This window comes from Talpa europaea, assembly GCF_964194135.1.
Source record: "Talpa europaea genome assembly, chromosome: 16".
NCBI classification, from domain to species: Eukaryota; Metazoa; Chordata; class Mammalia; order Eulipotyphla; family Talpidae; genus Talpa; species Talpa europaea.
This window is the reverse complement of record NC_140084.1, coordinates 43,454,623-43,467,809: the sequence shown is the minus strand read 5'-3', so window position 1 is coordinate 43,467,809 and position 13,187 is coordinate 43,454,623. Positions and strand designations below refer to the sequence as shown.

The following is a 13,187-nucleotide window of genomic DNA, read 5'->3' as shown; positions in this document are numbered from 1 at the left end:
GAAGGGGGCGGACCCTGTGGTTTCCTCCCTGAGTGACTTCCGGCAGAAAGGGCTTGGCCCCCAGAGAGGGCGGGGAGATGACACAGTTGTTCCCCCAGCCCCGCGGGGCGGGCAGCATGGTTCACTCCAGCATGGGGGCTCCAGGTAAGGAGCTGGGGCTGGCGCCACACTGGGGAGGACAGGCAGCACCTCCTGGTTGTCCTCTGTGTGCTCGCTGGCCAGCCCAGCCCTTCTTCCTTAGCTGCTCCTTTGCCCTTCCACTCTGTCCTTCCAAAGCTTCCCTCTTCCCAGCCCGGGCCTCACCCCAGCTCTTCTTTACCACCCCCTTCCACATCAGCAGGGGGGAGGGGGGAGGTGGTGGTGGGGGGCTTCTCATCTCTTCTCACCATCCCTGCTGCCCAGTTCTGAGGGCCCTTACCTGGAGGCCAGTGGATGGACCACAGGAGCCTGGGAGTGACTTGGGTGGAGACTATACAGGGGCTGGAGGGCTGATTTACTGTGCGTGTGTGAAAGAGCGGTAGTTCTGCATCTTCCCAGTGTGACTGTCATGTGTGTGAGGGCCTGTGTGGGGCATGGTCTTGGGACTGATCTCTTGGTTCACTTCTTCACTTCATTCGCCTCAGATGTCACCTCCTCAGGGAGGCCTTCCCTGATTTCCTCATTTGGAGGTCAAATGAGGGCCAGGGTATTTTCCTTTCTGAAGGGGGCGGACCCTGCCTTTCCTGGTGCCCTCACCCTACTTTGCCTTTTCTTCATGGCACTTACCACTGGCTGAAAACTGATTGCATAGGTGTGTGCTTATCAAACACCTTCACTAAATGTCAGTTACTGAGTGAACATTTGTGTGCCCGGCCCCGTACGACACGGTTTGTGCGTGTGGAGTCCCTAGTATATGGGTCTTTCTCCGCATAACGATAATTATCTCTCGAGGTGCTAATGAGAGAATTATTGGGATGATGTGTGTGAATGCCTGAGTGGGGACATGGCACGCTCCAGTGCTCTGGGGTGGTTTCACTGGTGGTGTGGCATGGACCTGGTTCTGGCTCCAAGGTGTGCGGGCGAGTCTTGCTTGGGGGTGTGCCAGGCGCCCTCCTGCCTTCAACATGGAGCATTGTGCTGGGTGTTGGAAATATAATCGAGAAAGGGGACTTCAAGTCTGTCCTCCCGTGGAAGGTCCCCATTTCAGTGGGGCAAACAGACCTCTCGCCAGACAACAGAAGAGGCACAAGCAGAGGGGCCAGGGCCAGGGTGAGGGAGACACATGGGACTGTGGGAACCCAGATGTGCCCACTTCAGCTTCCTGGATGAGATGCACATCTGGGCTGAGATGTGAAGGGTGAGCATGAGAGCAAAGCGGAGGATGTGAGGAGGGGGTGATAGGAGGAAGACACTTTGCAGGATGGCGCATATTTATTCATCAAGGTGACCATGTGTGCAGCTATGTGTGAGCATGTATGTCCAGTGTGGACACTGCACACGCGTACTGCCTGCTCTACCTGACTCGTCGGGGGTTCCTGTCTGGGCTGAATGGGGCCTCATATGTGCCAGGTGCTGGGTGAGACCCTCAACTTGGAAGTTCTCACCAACAGCCCTGGCCTGGGAAGCCTGTCTGCCTCGCCTGGGTTCCCTGCCTGGACATGGACTAATGCATCTCGTGACCTGGGGCAGACCGCTTGTCCTGCCCGATCACACCTGTGAGCAGGGTTCAGGGGTCCTCCCTGGCTGTCTCCCAGGAGGAGGTGACTCCGAGCATGCACACACAGAGTGCATCTCTGTGTGTGAGCACTGTGACTCTGTCTCTGAGCGACCTGAGTGTGAGTGTGTTGTTGGGTGTCAGTCTGAGTGACTTGTGACTCTGTGCACCCCAGGGCCTGTCTGTGGGTGACTCCAGTGTGAGTGTGTGTGTGTACACACTTGTTTCCATCTGTCTGTAAGTGACTGTGGGAAGTGAGTGTGCATGTCTGGGTGTCACTTGGTGTGAGTGTGTAAGTGTGTGTATTGGGTGTGTGTTTTGCTTATCTGCTCGTGCCTGAGCATGAGTCTGCATCTGTAAACGCTCCCACCTGGGGCCAGTGCACACTGGCCCTGTGTGTGTCTGCGTGGTCTCCGCTGGTGCCGGGGCGTCTGGCTGTGGCTGTGGCTGTGGCTGTGGCGTGGCAGCGTTTGCCTGTTGTCAGCACAGCTGTGGAGCCACCTCTCTTGTTGTGTCTGCTGCCCGGATCTCCACCACCCCCAATCCTGACAGCTCAGAAGTGCTGGTTCCCTTGAGGCTGCCCTGGGGACAGCTGTGGGGTTGGGGTGCATGAGGTGCTGCTCTGGGGAGGCTGGGGACTGGGCCAGCTGGGCCCACAGAGGTTCCTGGCAGCGCAGGCCCAGCCCACAGGGGCTCCCAGGCCATAGCATTGATTGAAGCAGGCTGTGGAGGCAGGGGACCCAGGGGACAGGACAAGCGGGGCCAGGAGGGGTGAGGGGCCGTCCTCAGGCCCTCTATATTTAGTCCCATTTTCGGTAAGTGCTAACGAGAAGCTGGCCCAAGTCTGCTAAAACCGGCTGGGGGAAATGCAGAGGAGAAGTGAAAGTCCAGGCAGGGAGGGCTGAGGGAGGGGTGGGGAGGGCAGCGGGACCCAGAGTCCCAAAGTTAGGGCAGTCGGGCAAGGGAGTGGAGGCCCAGGGGCCTGGACAACCCTGGGGCGGGGTGACTGTGGGCTTTTCCCTGCCCACTCCTCTAAAATGTTATACTTTCCAGGATGAGAGAAGGGAGGACGAGGCACGTTTGAGAGACACTGACCACCTGGGGAGTCAGGGAGCACCTCATGGCGGAGGTGCTGCTCAGCGGTGTGCACGGGCCCGAAAGAGGAGCAGGACTTGCTGATAGAGACGGCAGAGGCCACCCCAGGCAGGACAAGGGCAGCGGCAAAGGCCTAGAGGAGGAGGTCAGGGCCTTGGGGCCAAACTGGTCCATTCGACCCACATTCCTGTGCTGGGCAATGTGGGGACCCCACGATGAGTCAGATCTGCCCAGTCAGACTAGGAGGGGGTTCTTAGTCTGAAGGGGGAGACAAGCTGGGGCCCAGGCAGTGACGAGGGGGTCAGGGTGAGGGACCAGAGAGAGGCCTCAGGGTGGAGCCTTCATAGAGGACAGGGCCTGTACTGGGTCCTGAAGGAGGAGGAGTTGGTTTGGCAGACAGAGCGGGGACCAGCATTCCAGGCAGAGGGACCAGCCCATGCCGAGGCCTCTGGAAACTTTGGTTAAATGGCCGGGAGGCGCCAGGACTAGTACAAGTCAAGTGAGAGCTGTAGGAGGGATGTTCGTCAAACATCTATAACCCGTTCTTCTGGGCTGGGTGATGCTGGGGCCCCTGGAATGAGTCAGGCAGATGCTCCCTGGTCTGGTGGGGAACTGTCTTCGGGTGGTCCTGGCGCAGCAGGCTCAGGGCTGGGGCAGTGAGAGGCACGGGGCTGCGTCAGTCTGCTGGGGCTTTCATAACAAAGTGCCACACACTGTGTGGCTTAAACTATAGAAATTCATTTTCTCCAAATTCTGGAAGCTAGAAATCTAGGGTCAAGGAGTCAGCAGGGGTGGTTCTTCTGAGGCCTCTCCCCTTGGCTTGTCGGTGGCCATCTTTTCCCTGTGTCTTCATGGGGGTCCTAATCTCTTATAGATTTCAGTCCCGCTAGATTTCAAGCCTAGGCCCACCCTCATGACCTCTGAAGACCCTACCTCCCTATAAAGTCACATGCTGAGGTGTTAGGGGTTAGGACTTCTACCAAGGAATATTATTGGGGGGGCCTAACTTAGCCCATCAAAAAGTCAAAGATGAGTCTAGCATGGATTCTCTTGCTGGAGGTGAGGTCACAGGTTGTCCTGGGGTGTGGGTGGGAGAGGCATTTGCCAGCTAGGTGGGGAGTATAGAACCTGATCCAATCAAGCAGAACCCCCAAACCGAGATGCCCGGTGTGCTTGAGGAGCAGAGTACAAGGGTGGCAAGGGACCGGCAGTGGAGGGTGACAAGGGCCACACCCCGAAAGCCAGGATGGGGTGGGGGCTGGGTTTTTCTTGGAGAAATGGGAAGCCACAGAAGGGTTGGCCAGGGTGCCCTGGGTGTGAGAGGAACCCCCCTGGGGCCCCGGAGGTGTCTGGGTGTTCAGGGATGGGAGGGGTGGGATTCAGGTTCCGTAATGGTTAGTAGTGGCCTAGAGTAGGGTCAAGGTCTGGTGAGTGAGAGCCAGGATCAGGCAGGACTCCTGCCTTTGACACCCCAGAGTCAGGATAGGGTCATCCTCCGTCCTCCCGTATCTCCCAAACTGGTTAGGCACTCACTCATCCCCACTGTCTGGAATCCGACCAGAGGCCCCCGGCCCACCCTCACCTGCCTGCACCCTAATAGGACTCCATGCCAGCTTCTTATTTTTGCTTTTTTTTTTTTAATTTTTAAATTAAAAAAAATTTTTTAAAGAGTTAGTTATTTATTTATACAAGCACTGGGTACAGTCAGAAGTGCGGGAGGGTGAGAGAACTCACCAGAGCCAGAGCAGGGAACAGAACAGGCAGACTGACGAAATACACTGCTGAGGGGAGCAGCGGGCGCGGCAGGAGAGTTCTGTCGTGCCATGTGGGACCCTCACCAGTGGCCGGGGATCGAACTGGCGCTGCAGAGGCAGCAGGCATCTTCGTAGCCCAGCGCTCAACTGCTGTGCCACCAGGGGAGGCCCTTCTTATTTTTGCTTTTACCTTTAATGTTTTTGTTGTTGTTTTGGTAAAAAGATTACACACATATAGTAAAGTGTTTCAAATATTAATTGTACAGCTTGATGGATTTTTGCATCTGTAGTGACCCAGGTAACCAAAGGGAAGCATTCCCACCCTCTGCAGACTTCCTCACACCCTTGCCCTGTGAGTTCTCCCTGAGGTACCTACTAACCTGATCAGTGGATGCCCTGACACTCTGTGAACTCTGTGAACTCTGTGTGACTGGAGTCGTGGTGTGTGGGCCTTTGTCTGGGGTGCAGGGGTGTCTACGTATGGGGGGATTGTTTGTTTTCCTTGCTGTGGAGTACTTCAGTGTATGAACTTGCTACTTTGTGTGTGTGTGTAGAACTGGGGTGTAGACCAGAGGTGCAGGGAGTGAGAGGACTCACCAGAGACAGAGTGGGGAGCAGAACAGGCAGATCTACTGAAACACAATCATGAGGGGAGCAGCAGGCGAGACAGGAGAGGTCTGCTGCACCATGTGGGTCAGCTCCCTGGCTGGGGATTGAGCTCAGGCTGCAGTAGTGAGAGCGCTGAGACTTCACCCCTAGACACCAGGGAGGCCCAGAACTTGCTGCATTTTGTGGCTCCCTTCCCCATCGACCAGTTTGGGAGGCCTTTCGGAAAGGCCTCACCTCACATGGTGGGCGATGCCCTTTCTCTCAGGCAGGCAGCGGGGGGGTGGACATGCTGGGGCCTGGGGTGCGGCATGGCTCCAGCCTTGCTGACTTCTGCCTGTACAGATACACGCTGCCACCAGCTTTTTCATTTCATTTTTTATTTTACTTAGTGTTTAATTGTACTTTTTTAAATTGAAGTGATGTTGGTTTCCAACACCGAGTATGACTTAGAGGTACAGGTTCACCCCACACCCACCCATAGTCCTTGACCACAGTCCCTTGGGTGCCCAGCCCCCTGTTTTCCTCCTTCCCTCCCCCTCCCCCTGCTGGCTTTTTAATCAGGAATTAAAAAGCCCAAGTGGTGTTTCAGGGTGCCTAATCCTCAATTGCAAAACCTGTAGACCTTTCTTTCGTGGTGGTGAGGACTTCCCAGAGCTCTTTTCAACGAGCCTTTAAATATCTTCAGGGCAGAGCACCCTGGAGTTGGGCAGCTCCTGTGTCCCATGGGCTTGTAGTTTAGGTGGGGATTTCACAGTGAGTTGTTGGGGAGACTTATGGCTCAGGAGTAAGGTCTGAGGCTGACGTGGGAGTCAAGGTCAGATGAAGGACATGGGCCATCTGGGTCGGGGTGGAGGTGGGGTTCAGGGCAGGTAAGAAGACTGATAACCAGTGGGGCAGAAAACCAGATTTGTGAGGGGTTTAGGACAAAGAGAGGTTGAGCTCAAGTTGGTATCAGGGTGAACTTGGGTTGGGGTGGTTGATGGAGTTGAGGGGGTGGGTGGGAGTCATGACAGGGACCCTTCAGCTGGTATCAGTCCTGAGAAGTGAGACCTGAAGTCAAGGCGCCTCTGCCATTGGTGTGCTTTCAGAGAGGTGACGCCCCCTCTTGGAGCCTCAGTTTCCTCCTCTGTAAAATGGGGGTGATATTAGCACCAACTGCTAGCTTGAGCTCTGAGTCCTGTTTTAAGCTCTACTTGGCACTGGTAAGCGCTCAGCTCTTCGTGGCCCGTGTCAGAGCGCCATAAGAACAGGGCACTTATGTCCCCTGGGCCAGTGTGCAGCTTGCCAAGGCCCCCCCTTCCCCCCCACTGCCTCCTTTTACTTCCTGGGTCCATGAAATTAGAGAATAGGACTGTGTTTGGGGCATCAAGATTGGGTGTACAGCTGGGATTCAAGGCCGAAGTCCCAGGTCAGGTGGAGGATCAGGTGCAAGGACAAGGTGAAAGGCAGAGACAGAGGGAGTCGGGAGTCAGAGAGAGTGGAATCCCAGCAGGGAGGCCAGTGGGAGTGAGGTGTGGATGGGAAAGTGGTGGGCCGGGAGGGGGCCCGAGGGTGGCTGAATCACGCCTAGAGATCTGAAGACTTGCTCCTTTGGGGATGCTGCCGTCCCTTCACACCCCAACCCCACTCACAGTGGAAAACACGCCTCACCCGAAACCTGGTGAGGCGGGACGGGCGTTTGGGCGGCCGCTGGTGGGGAAGCTGAGCTGACAGATTCCCTTGGAACATCTCCAACCTCCTCCTGGGCCACGACCACCACTGTCTACGCCCACAGCAATGAGCCTGGGGTGCAAGTGGAGACACACTTGCCATGACACCTCTGGAGGGTTGAAAGGAGCAGGCAAGACCCTGCGGACCTGAGGGCTCCTCTCTTGTCCTGCCCAAGGAGGGCAAAGGGCACGGAACAGAGGGCATGTCTTCAGGAAAGAGAGGCTTCCAGGCTGGCAGGTGCTGGAGGAGGACCTGGTGCCCTCCTGGCTTCCCCCCCTCAGCCCATTTCTACCCTGCTCTGTTTCCAGAAATAAGAATGTCTAAGCCCCTGGAGGCCGAGAAGCAAGGTCTGGACTCCCCGTCAGAGCACACAGGTGGGTGGAGAAGCAGAGGAGGGCAGGGACCCCTGTGGGCAGGGGCCGGTTTGGTGGGGGAACCTCAGGTGCCTGGTGACATGTCTTTTTCCTCTCCCTGCAGACACTGAAAGAAATGGACCAGACACTAACCATCAGGTCAGGAGCAGGTGCACGAGCAGAGGGCTGGGGAGGACACAAGAGGGATGGGGGACAGAAGAGAGTGGTGTCAGAAGCTGCTTTACCTCACGGGCCCCATCCCCCACCCCAACTTTCTCTTTGCAGAACCCCCAGAATAAGACCTTGCCGTTCTCCGTGTCCCCAACTGGCCCCAGCACCAAGGTAAGCACCTGTGAGAATAGCAGGGAGTGGGAGGGGTGTCTGGTGATGGGCAGCAGTTGGTTTCAGGAGAGGGTCCCATAACTGCCTGTCAGGAACTCTAGTACTTTGAGGACAAGGCTCCTCCCACCCCTTCTCACCCTCGGGTTCCCGCCCCAGGCCTGTGACTCACCCAAGATCCTTCCCCTTCCCTGGGGGGGTGGGGGTGGCCAGGGAAATCCCCCCCAGAGCCCCAGGGTGGTGAACAACAGGAAACCAAGGGCCCGCCCCCATCCCAACTTCTCTGACCTAACAAGGGCCGTCCCAGCATACACCCAGGGGGCAGTCTGGGGGTCTGGGGAGAGGCAGACCCCTTGAGGATGACAGCAGGGATGTAGGAGGAAAGGAAGATTGGGGAGACAGGAAGCAGAGAAACAGCGCAGATCCCAAACCCGCATGGGGCCCTGCTGCTGGGCTTCCTGGGCACCCAGGGAGGCCCAATTCTCTCCCTACTAGTGAGGGCAGCAGCCACAGGGCCTGGGGCCTGAAGGCAGCAGAGAGGGAGGAAGGGAGCCGAGGGGACTTGGCCAGAGTCCTTCCCTGATCAGAGGTGGCAGAAGGAAGGGGTGGGGGGACCAGACCTGTTCTGTGACCTAGGGAACACTACTAGCCCCCTCGGGGCCTGTCAGTTTCCTCTTCTGTAACCTGGGAGGGGGCCCTCAGCCTAGAGCGCCTCTGAGGTCTCTTCCACGCCCTCATGCAGGGCGCAGGTGTCAAGTCCTGAGCATGGTGGACAAGACCCAGGGGAGAAGGGCTCCCTTCTCACCCCCTCCATCCCTCCCTCCCCAGCTGGATGGGTGCAGCCTCTCCTAGCCCCATAGCAGCCCTGCTCCCTTGGGAACTTCAGGGGGACCCAGGGAATGAAGGGCTTTTACTCCCCTTCCCCAGCCTGACCCTGGTTCTGGGAAAACCTGAGGCATGAGGAGGGTGTCCATCCACACCCCCAACCTGTTTCCTCTCAGCCTCTGCTGCTCCCTGTTGCCTTCAGTCTTTCCCCAGCTGCCTTGATTCATGTGTTCCCATCACCGTGCAGACCAATCCACATACCCACCGTGTACAGTGATTTACTTACCTCATAATTGTGTTAATTGGCTCGATTTTGAAAACATTTTATTATGGAAAATGTGAAGCAGACACAAAAGCAGAAAGAAGAGTGTAATGAAAATAAACCCCCCAGGTACCCATCAATCAGCTTCAACAATTATCAACTCACGGAACCGGCTGGCTTTTTTCAAACCAGCTTAAATAAATGTTTTTTAAATGGAAATTTCACGAATGGAAAACCAGAACCACTTGCCATGGAAATAAATACAGTGATTATTAAAATGTACCTAGAGACACCCGCCTGCTGAGGAGCCAAACCCTGAGGCTGAGCCAGTGCTGGGCGGGGGGGTGAGGGGGTTGCCTGGCGCCCACAGAGCTGGGGCCAGAGAGGATGAGAGAGCCCGAAAGAGGGGCTGTGTTCTCACCATGGCATGCAATGCTTTTTTGTTTGTTTTTTTTTTTTTTTTAATTTTCATGAAAATGTGGTGCACAGAGTTCCTCAGCCTACGGCTCTGTGGATTTTCACACACGGAACGCGAGTCGCCAGCCCTCCAATCCAGAGCTCGGCCCTTGGTGCCACGCCTGGGACACTCGGCTTGGCCCCTACTCAGTGGTTTCATGCTGCATCCCTGCACCCCTCAAACTTTCTGACCTCTGTATGCCGTGTTATTTGATCTTCCCTGGGCTCTCAGTCTGTTCTGCCGGGTCTGCACGCCAAAGGCCACACCCCTGCCAGACTGCTGTGTTGTTTTCTCTCTCTGGACCTCAGTTTGCAAAATGGTGGTGGTGGTGGTTGGGGACACTGGCTAGAGAGTGATCCCTGCCATCCCTTCCCCGGGGACCTGAGGGTGTGATCCCTCAGGCTGTGCCTCCCCCACCCCCATGTGTCTTGTAGCCAAAAGGACCTTTCAGGAGCCAGATTTGCCTGGCTTGTTATCTAAGAGGGGAAGAAGGGCCGGCCTTTTCCTGCTGGTCTGTCCTGTGTTACAATATGAGATGCACCCCGTCCTACCCAGAGGGGGGCGGGGACTCACATGGAGCTGAAACTGGCAACACCCAGGCCACCTGGCTCCTGCGCACACACTTTGCTTATCCTGACAGTGACTAAAGTTTAGGTTTTGAATGAGTGCCTGGTAGGAGCCATGTAGGGGCTGGGCAGGCCTCCCCCTCAGGCAGATGGGCACACCCTCTTCAGCCCACCCAGTCCCCATCTCTCTGCCTCACCCGATTTTCTGTCAGCCTGTATCCATCTCACTTTAGATCATGATCTGTGTCTCGAGGCGGATGATTTTTTTTTTTTTAATACCCAAGACCCCGCCTAAAAAAGGTCCTACTCCATTGAAGAATAAGAGCTGTACCTCTAGCTGAAGAAGATGGGGGGCCAGCATTTCCCACTTTACAGATGAGGAAACTGACTCCTAAAGACCCCCCCAGGGAGTGGAGGCCGGGGTGCTGGCCCTTCTGACTGGGGAAAGACTCAGCCCAGAGGGGTGGCCTGAGGGTCTTACTCCCTATCCCAGTCCCCTCCTGTGCCAGCCCACGGCTACCTTGCCATACACGTACCCTCTCTTTGGTTCACAGGTGGGCATTCTCTCTGGCCTCCACTTAACATTCTGGGGTCCCGGACCCTGCCTCTCTCCCCCCCAGATCAAGGCTGAAGACCCCAGTGGTGACTCAGCCCCAGCAGCACCCCCGGCCCCCCAGCCGGCTCAGCCGCATCTGCCCCAGACCCAACTCATGTTGACGGGCAGTCAGCTAGCCGGGGTAAGTACTCAGGGAAGGGCCAGGGAAGGATGAGACGTGGCGCGGGGTGCACAGGCCAGCCACCTCCCTGCTACAGGACTGGAGGCTTGGGGTGTCCCGCTAGGCCCAGGATCTCTCTTCCTCCTGCCGCTTGCCCTCCTCCGGGCCTCCTGGAAGGTTTGCTCCTTAACCGCTTGGCCCAGGCACTAACCCCTCTCTGCCTTCTCTGCTCCCCACCTCCTCCTCCCTCTGGCCCCTGCTGTGCCCGCCCGACCCGCAGCTCACGGCGCTGATGCCAGCCCAGCAGCAGCTCCTCCTGCAGCAAGCGCAGGCCCAGCTCCTGGCCGCCGCTGTGCAGCAGTCCAGCGCCGCCGCCGCCGCTGCCGCCGCCTCCTCCACCTCCTCCTCCTCCTCCTCTTCCTCCTCCTCTGCCTCCTCCTCGACCTCGCAGCCCCAAGCCTCCTCCGGGGGAGGCGACCTGCCGCCACCACAGCCTGCCAGCCAGCCCCCCGGGACCCCACAGCTCACCCTGTCCCAGCCCATCCAGCTCACAGCACAGGTAAGGGCCGCCCTGGAGCAGGTTCCCTCTGCGGAGGATGCAGAGACCGGGCAGGGGCTGCTGGCCCAGGGCCCTTCTGACCACCACCTAGTTTCCTGCGGCTTAGGGAGCCTCAGGAGAAGCTGCACCCGTCTTTCGGCGGGAGGACAGACTCTCGGGATGGAATGCCTGGTGGTCCTCTCACTGGGGACTCCCGGGACAGGGGACTAGCACCCTGACCTCAGTGGGCAGGATGCCAGGAGCCCCCATGTGGGGTGCCCGTGTAGGTACAAGTGAAAGGCAGAGAGCCCAAGGCAGAGCCCGTGCCGTGTCCCCAAGCTCATCCCGGGAGACGCTCCTTCAGAAAAGGGGTCCATGGCCTGCGAGTGAGGAAGCCTGCAGCCTTGCTCCCATTGTGGAAATTTGGGGTGTGCCCAGCATCAGGAATTGCTGGCTGCATCTACTTCCTAGAGCTGCCACAGCAAAGCACCACAATCCAGGTGGCTTAAAACCACCGACTTTTATGGTCTCTTACCACAAGTCCAAAATCGAGGTGTCACAGGGCCACACACTCGTGGAAGGCACCAGTGTGGAGTCCCTCTTTGTCTGGCGGTGCCGGGAGCTTGTGGCGCCTGGCTGGTGGATGGGTCCCTCCGATCTCTGCCTCTGTGCTCATGTGGCCAATGCCTCCCTGTGCATGTCTGTCTTTGTGTCCAAATCCTTGTATGGGCCCCAGTGCTTGGATTAAGGTCCACCCTAATGACCTCATTTAACTTGATTACAAATGCAAGGGGGTCAAGAACTCTTTCCAAGAAAGGTCATAGTCACAGGCTCCAGGGGTTAGCGCTTCCAACACATCTTGAACCCAAAGGGATTCCCCATCAGGATAGTGGTTGGGAGCAGAGGAGAAGGGGCTGGCTTATCCTGCAGACAGCCCTGCTTGCTCCCACCCACCCGGCCCTTGCCTGCCCACATGATCCACCTGGTCTGCCTGGTTTCCCTAAGTGTTCGAGTCTGTGGTCCGTGTCCCAGATCTGTGCAGGCCCACAGAAGCCCACAGCAGGGACCCTCTTCCTTTCCCTTAGCTCTTATTTTCCTCAGACAGCTTTTCTCTCTTTCTTACCCACTTCCATGCAATCCTGGCCGTCAGGCTCCACAGGGAGCTGTCCAGCGCCTGCGAGCCTATTTCCTCTGTGCCAGTCCTGACTAGCACCCCATTTGGGACTGGCCCTAATGCCAAGCTGGTATCTGCCTCCTTTGAGCTGAGTCCTGGATCTTGTTCTGCAGAAACACACAGTGTGATCTGCGTCCGCTGCTCCGTGATGGCCCTCCCAAACGGGGCCTCCCCAGATCTGTCTCCCCGGTAGCCATCACTAGGGTCTGTCAGGGCTCCCTTTGCACCAGACATAGAGCTAATGTTGACCTCCTTGAACCCACAAATCCTCACCATGGCCAAGGCTCTGAGGGGCAAAGCCCAAGAGGCAGAACTGGCTTGGAAGCCAGTGCTCTAACCACATGCTCCTGGCTGCTACCTTTAGGAAGCGCCCTTTCAAGGGACCCCACCCCAGCCACCAGAGGCCCCTGCAGCAGGCGTCCCCATTGTAGTCCACCAAGTTCTTCACAGGGCTGAGCTGCCCTTTCTCTCGTTCTTTCTACCTGGACACCTGCCCCTCCCTTTAACTGGACAGCTCTTCTTCATCCTTTACATCCCAGCTAGGGCGTCCACACCTCAAGGAAGTCTGCAGTGACTTCCTTCCTTCCAGCTGCTTTGATTTCCTGCCTCTGTGTCTTCTGGGAGCCTCTGCCCAGCCCTCTTCCTCTGCCACCAAATATGCTGGAGGAAATAGCTGCTGAAGGAATAAAGACTACAGGGAGAGAGGACAGGACCGGGCAACGTAGGGCAGACCAGCCTGGCCACCATACACCCCTAGGCCCATCTCCCCCAGCCTCCCAGGACCCCGCAGCACCAGGCTGCCTGATCTTCCATCCAGACCCAATTCTCAAGGTTTCCTTGATCCCCTTCCTGCCAAACCCTTTCCTGTTCCTCCCACCCAGCTTCCCCCAGCTCTGACCAGTCCCTGTCCTCAGCAAGTGCAAAACCAGGGCAAGTTCTGCCTCTCCTTGACTTTACTTTCTTCACAAATGCTTATCCTGTATCTCCCAGGTGTTGGCATCCTGCAGGGCCCAGGCTGCGGTGGGGCTACGTTTCTCCTGGCCCAGCCACCCATAGCCTTCACCGCTTCCCCCCCAGACTCCCCCTTCCTCATGGC

At 57.3% G+C, this 13,187-nt stretch overlaps 1 protein-coding gene across 14 annotated transcripts in view; it reads left to right on the top strand.

Annotated features, from left to right (window-relative positions):
- Window positions 1–116: 116 nt before the first annotated feature.
- POU2F2 (POU class 2 homeobox 2) overlaps window positions 117–13,187 on the top strand; it is a gene marked incomplete at both ends in the record, with an annotated part of 30,421 nt that continues 17,350 nt past the window's right edge. For 5 of the 14 annotated variants that reach the window (XM_084257984.1, XM_084257983.1, XM_084257976.1 and 2 more), the window contains 5 exons: window positions 117–144; window positions 7,170–7,235; window positions 7,339–7,373; window positions 7,500–7,556; window positions 10,284–10,400. In XM_084257984.1, the coding sequence (XP_084114110.1) occupies window positions 117–144; window positions 7,170–7,235; window positions 7,339–7,373; window positions 7,500–7,556; window positions 10,284–10,400 (303 nt within the window). Of the gene's footprint in view, window positions 145–7,169; window positions 7,236–7,338; window positions 7,374–7,499; window positions 7,557–10,217; window positions 10,401–10,659; window positions 10,939–13,187 lie in introns of those variants that run through there. The other 9 variants (XM_084257982.1, XM_084257981.1, XM_084257974.1 and 6 more) reach the window with 5 other exon arrangements.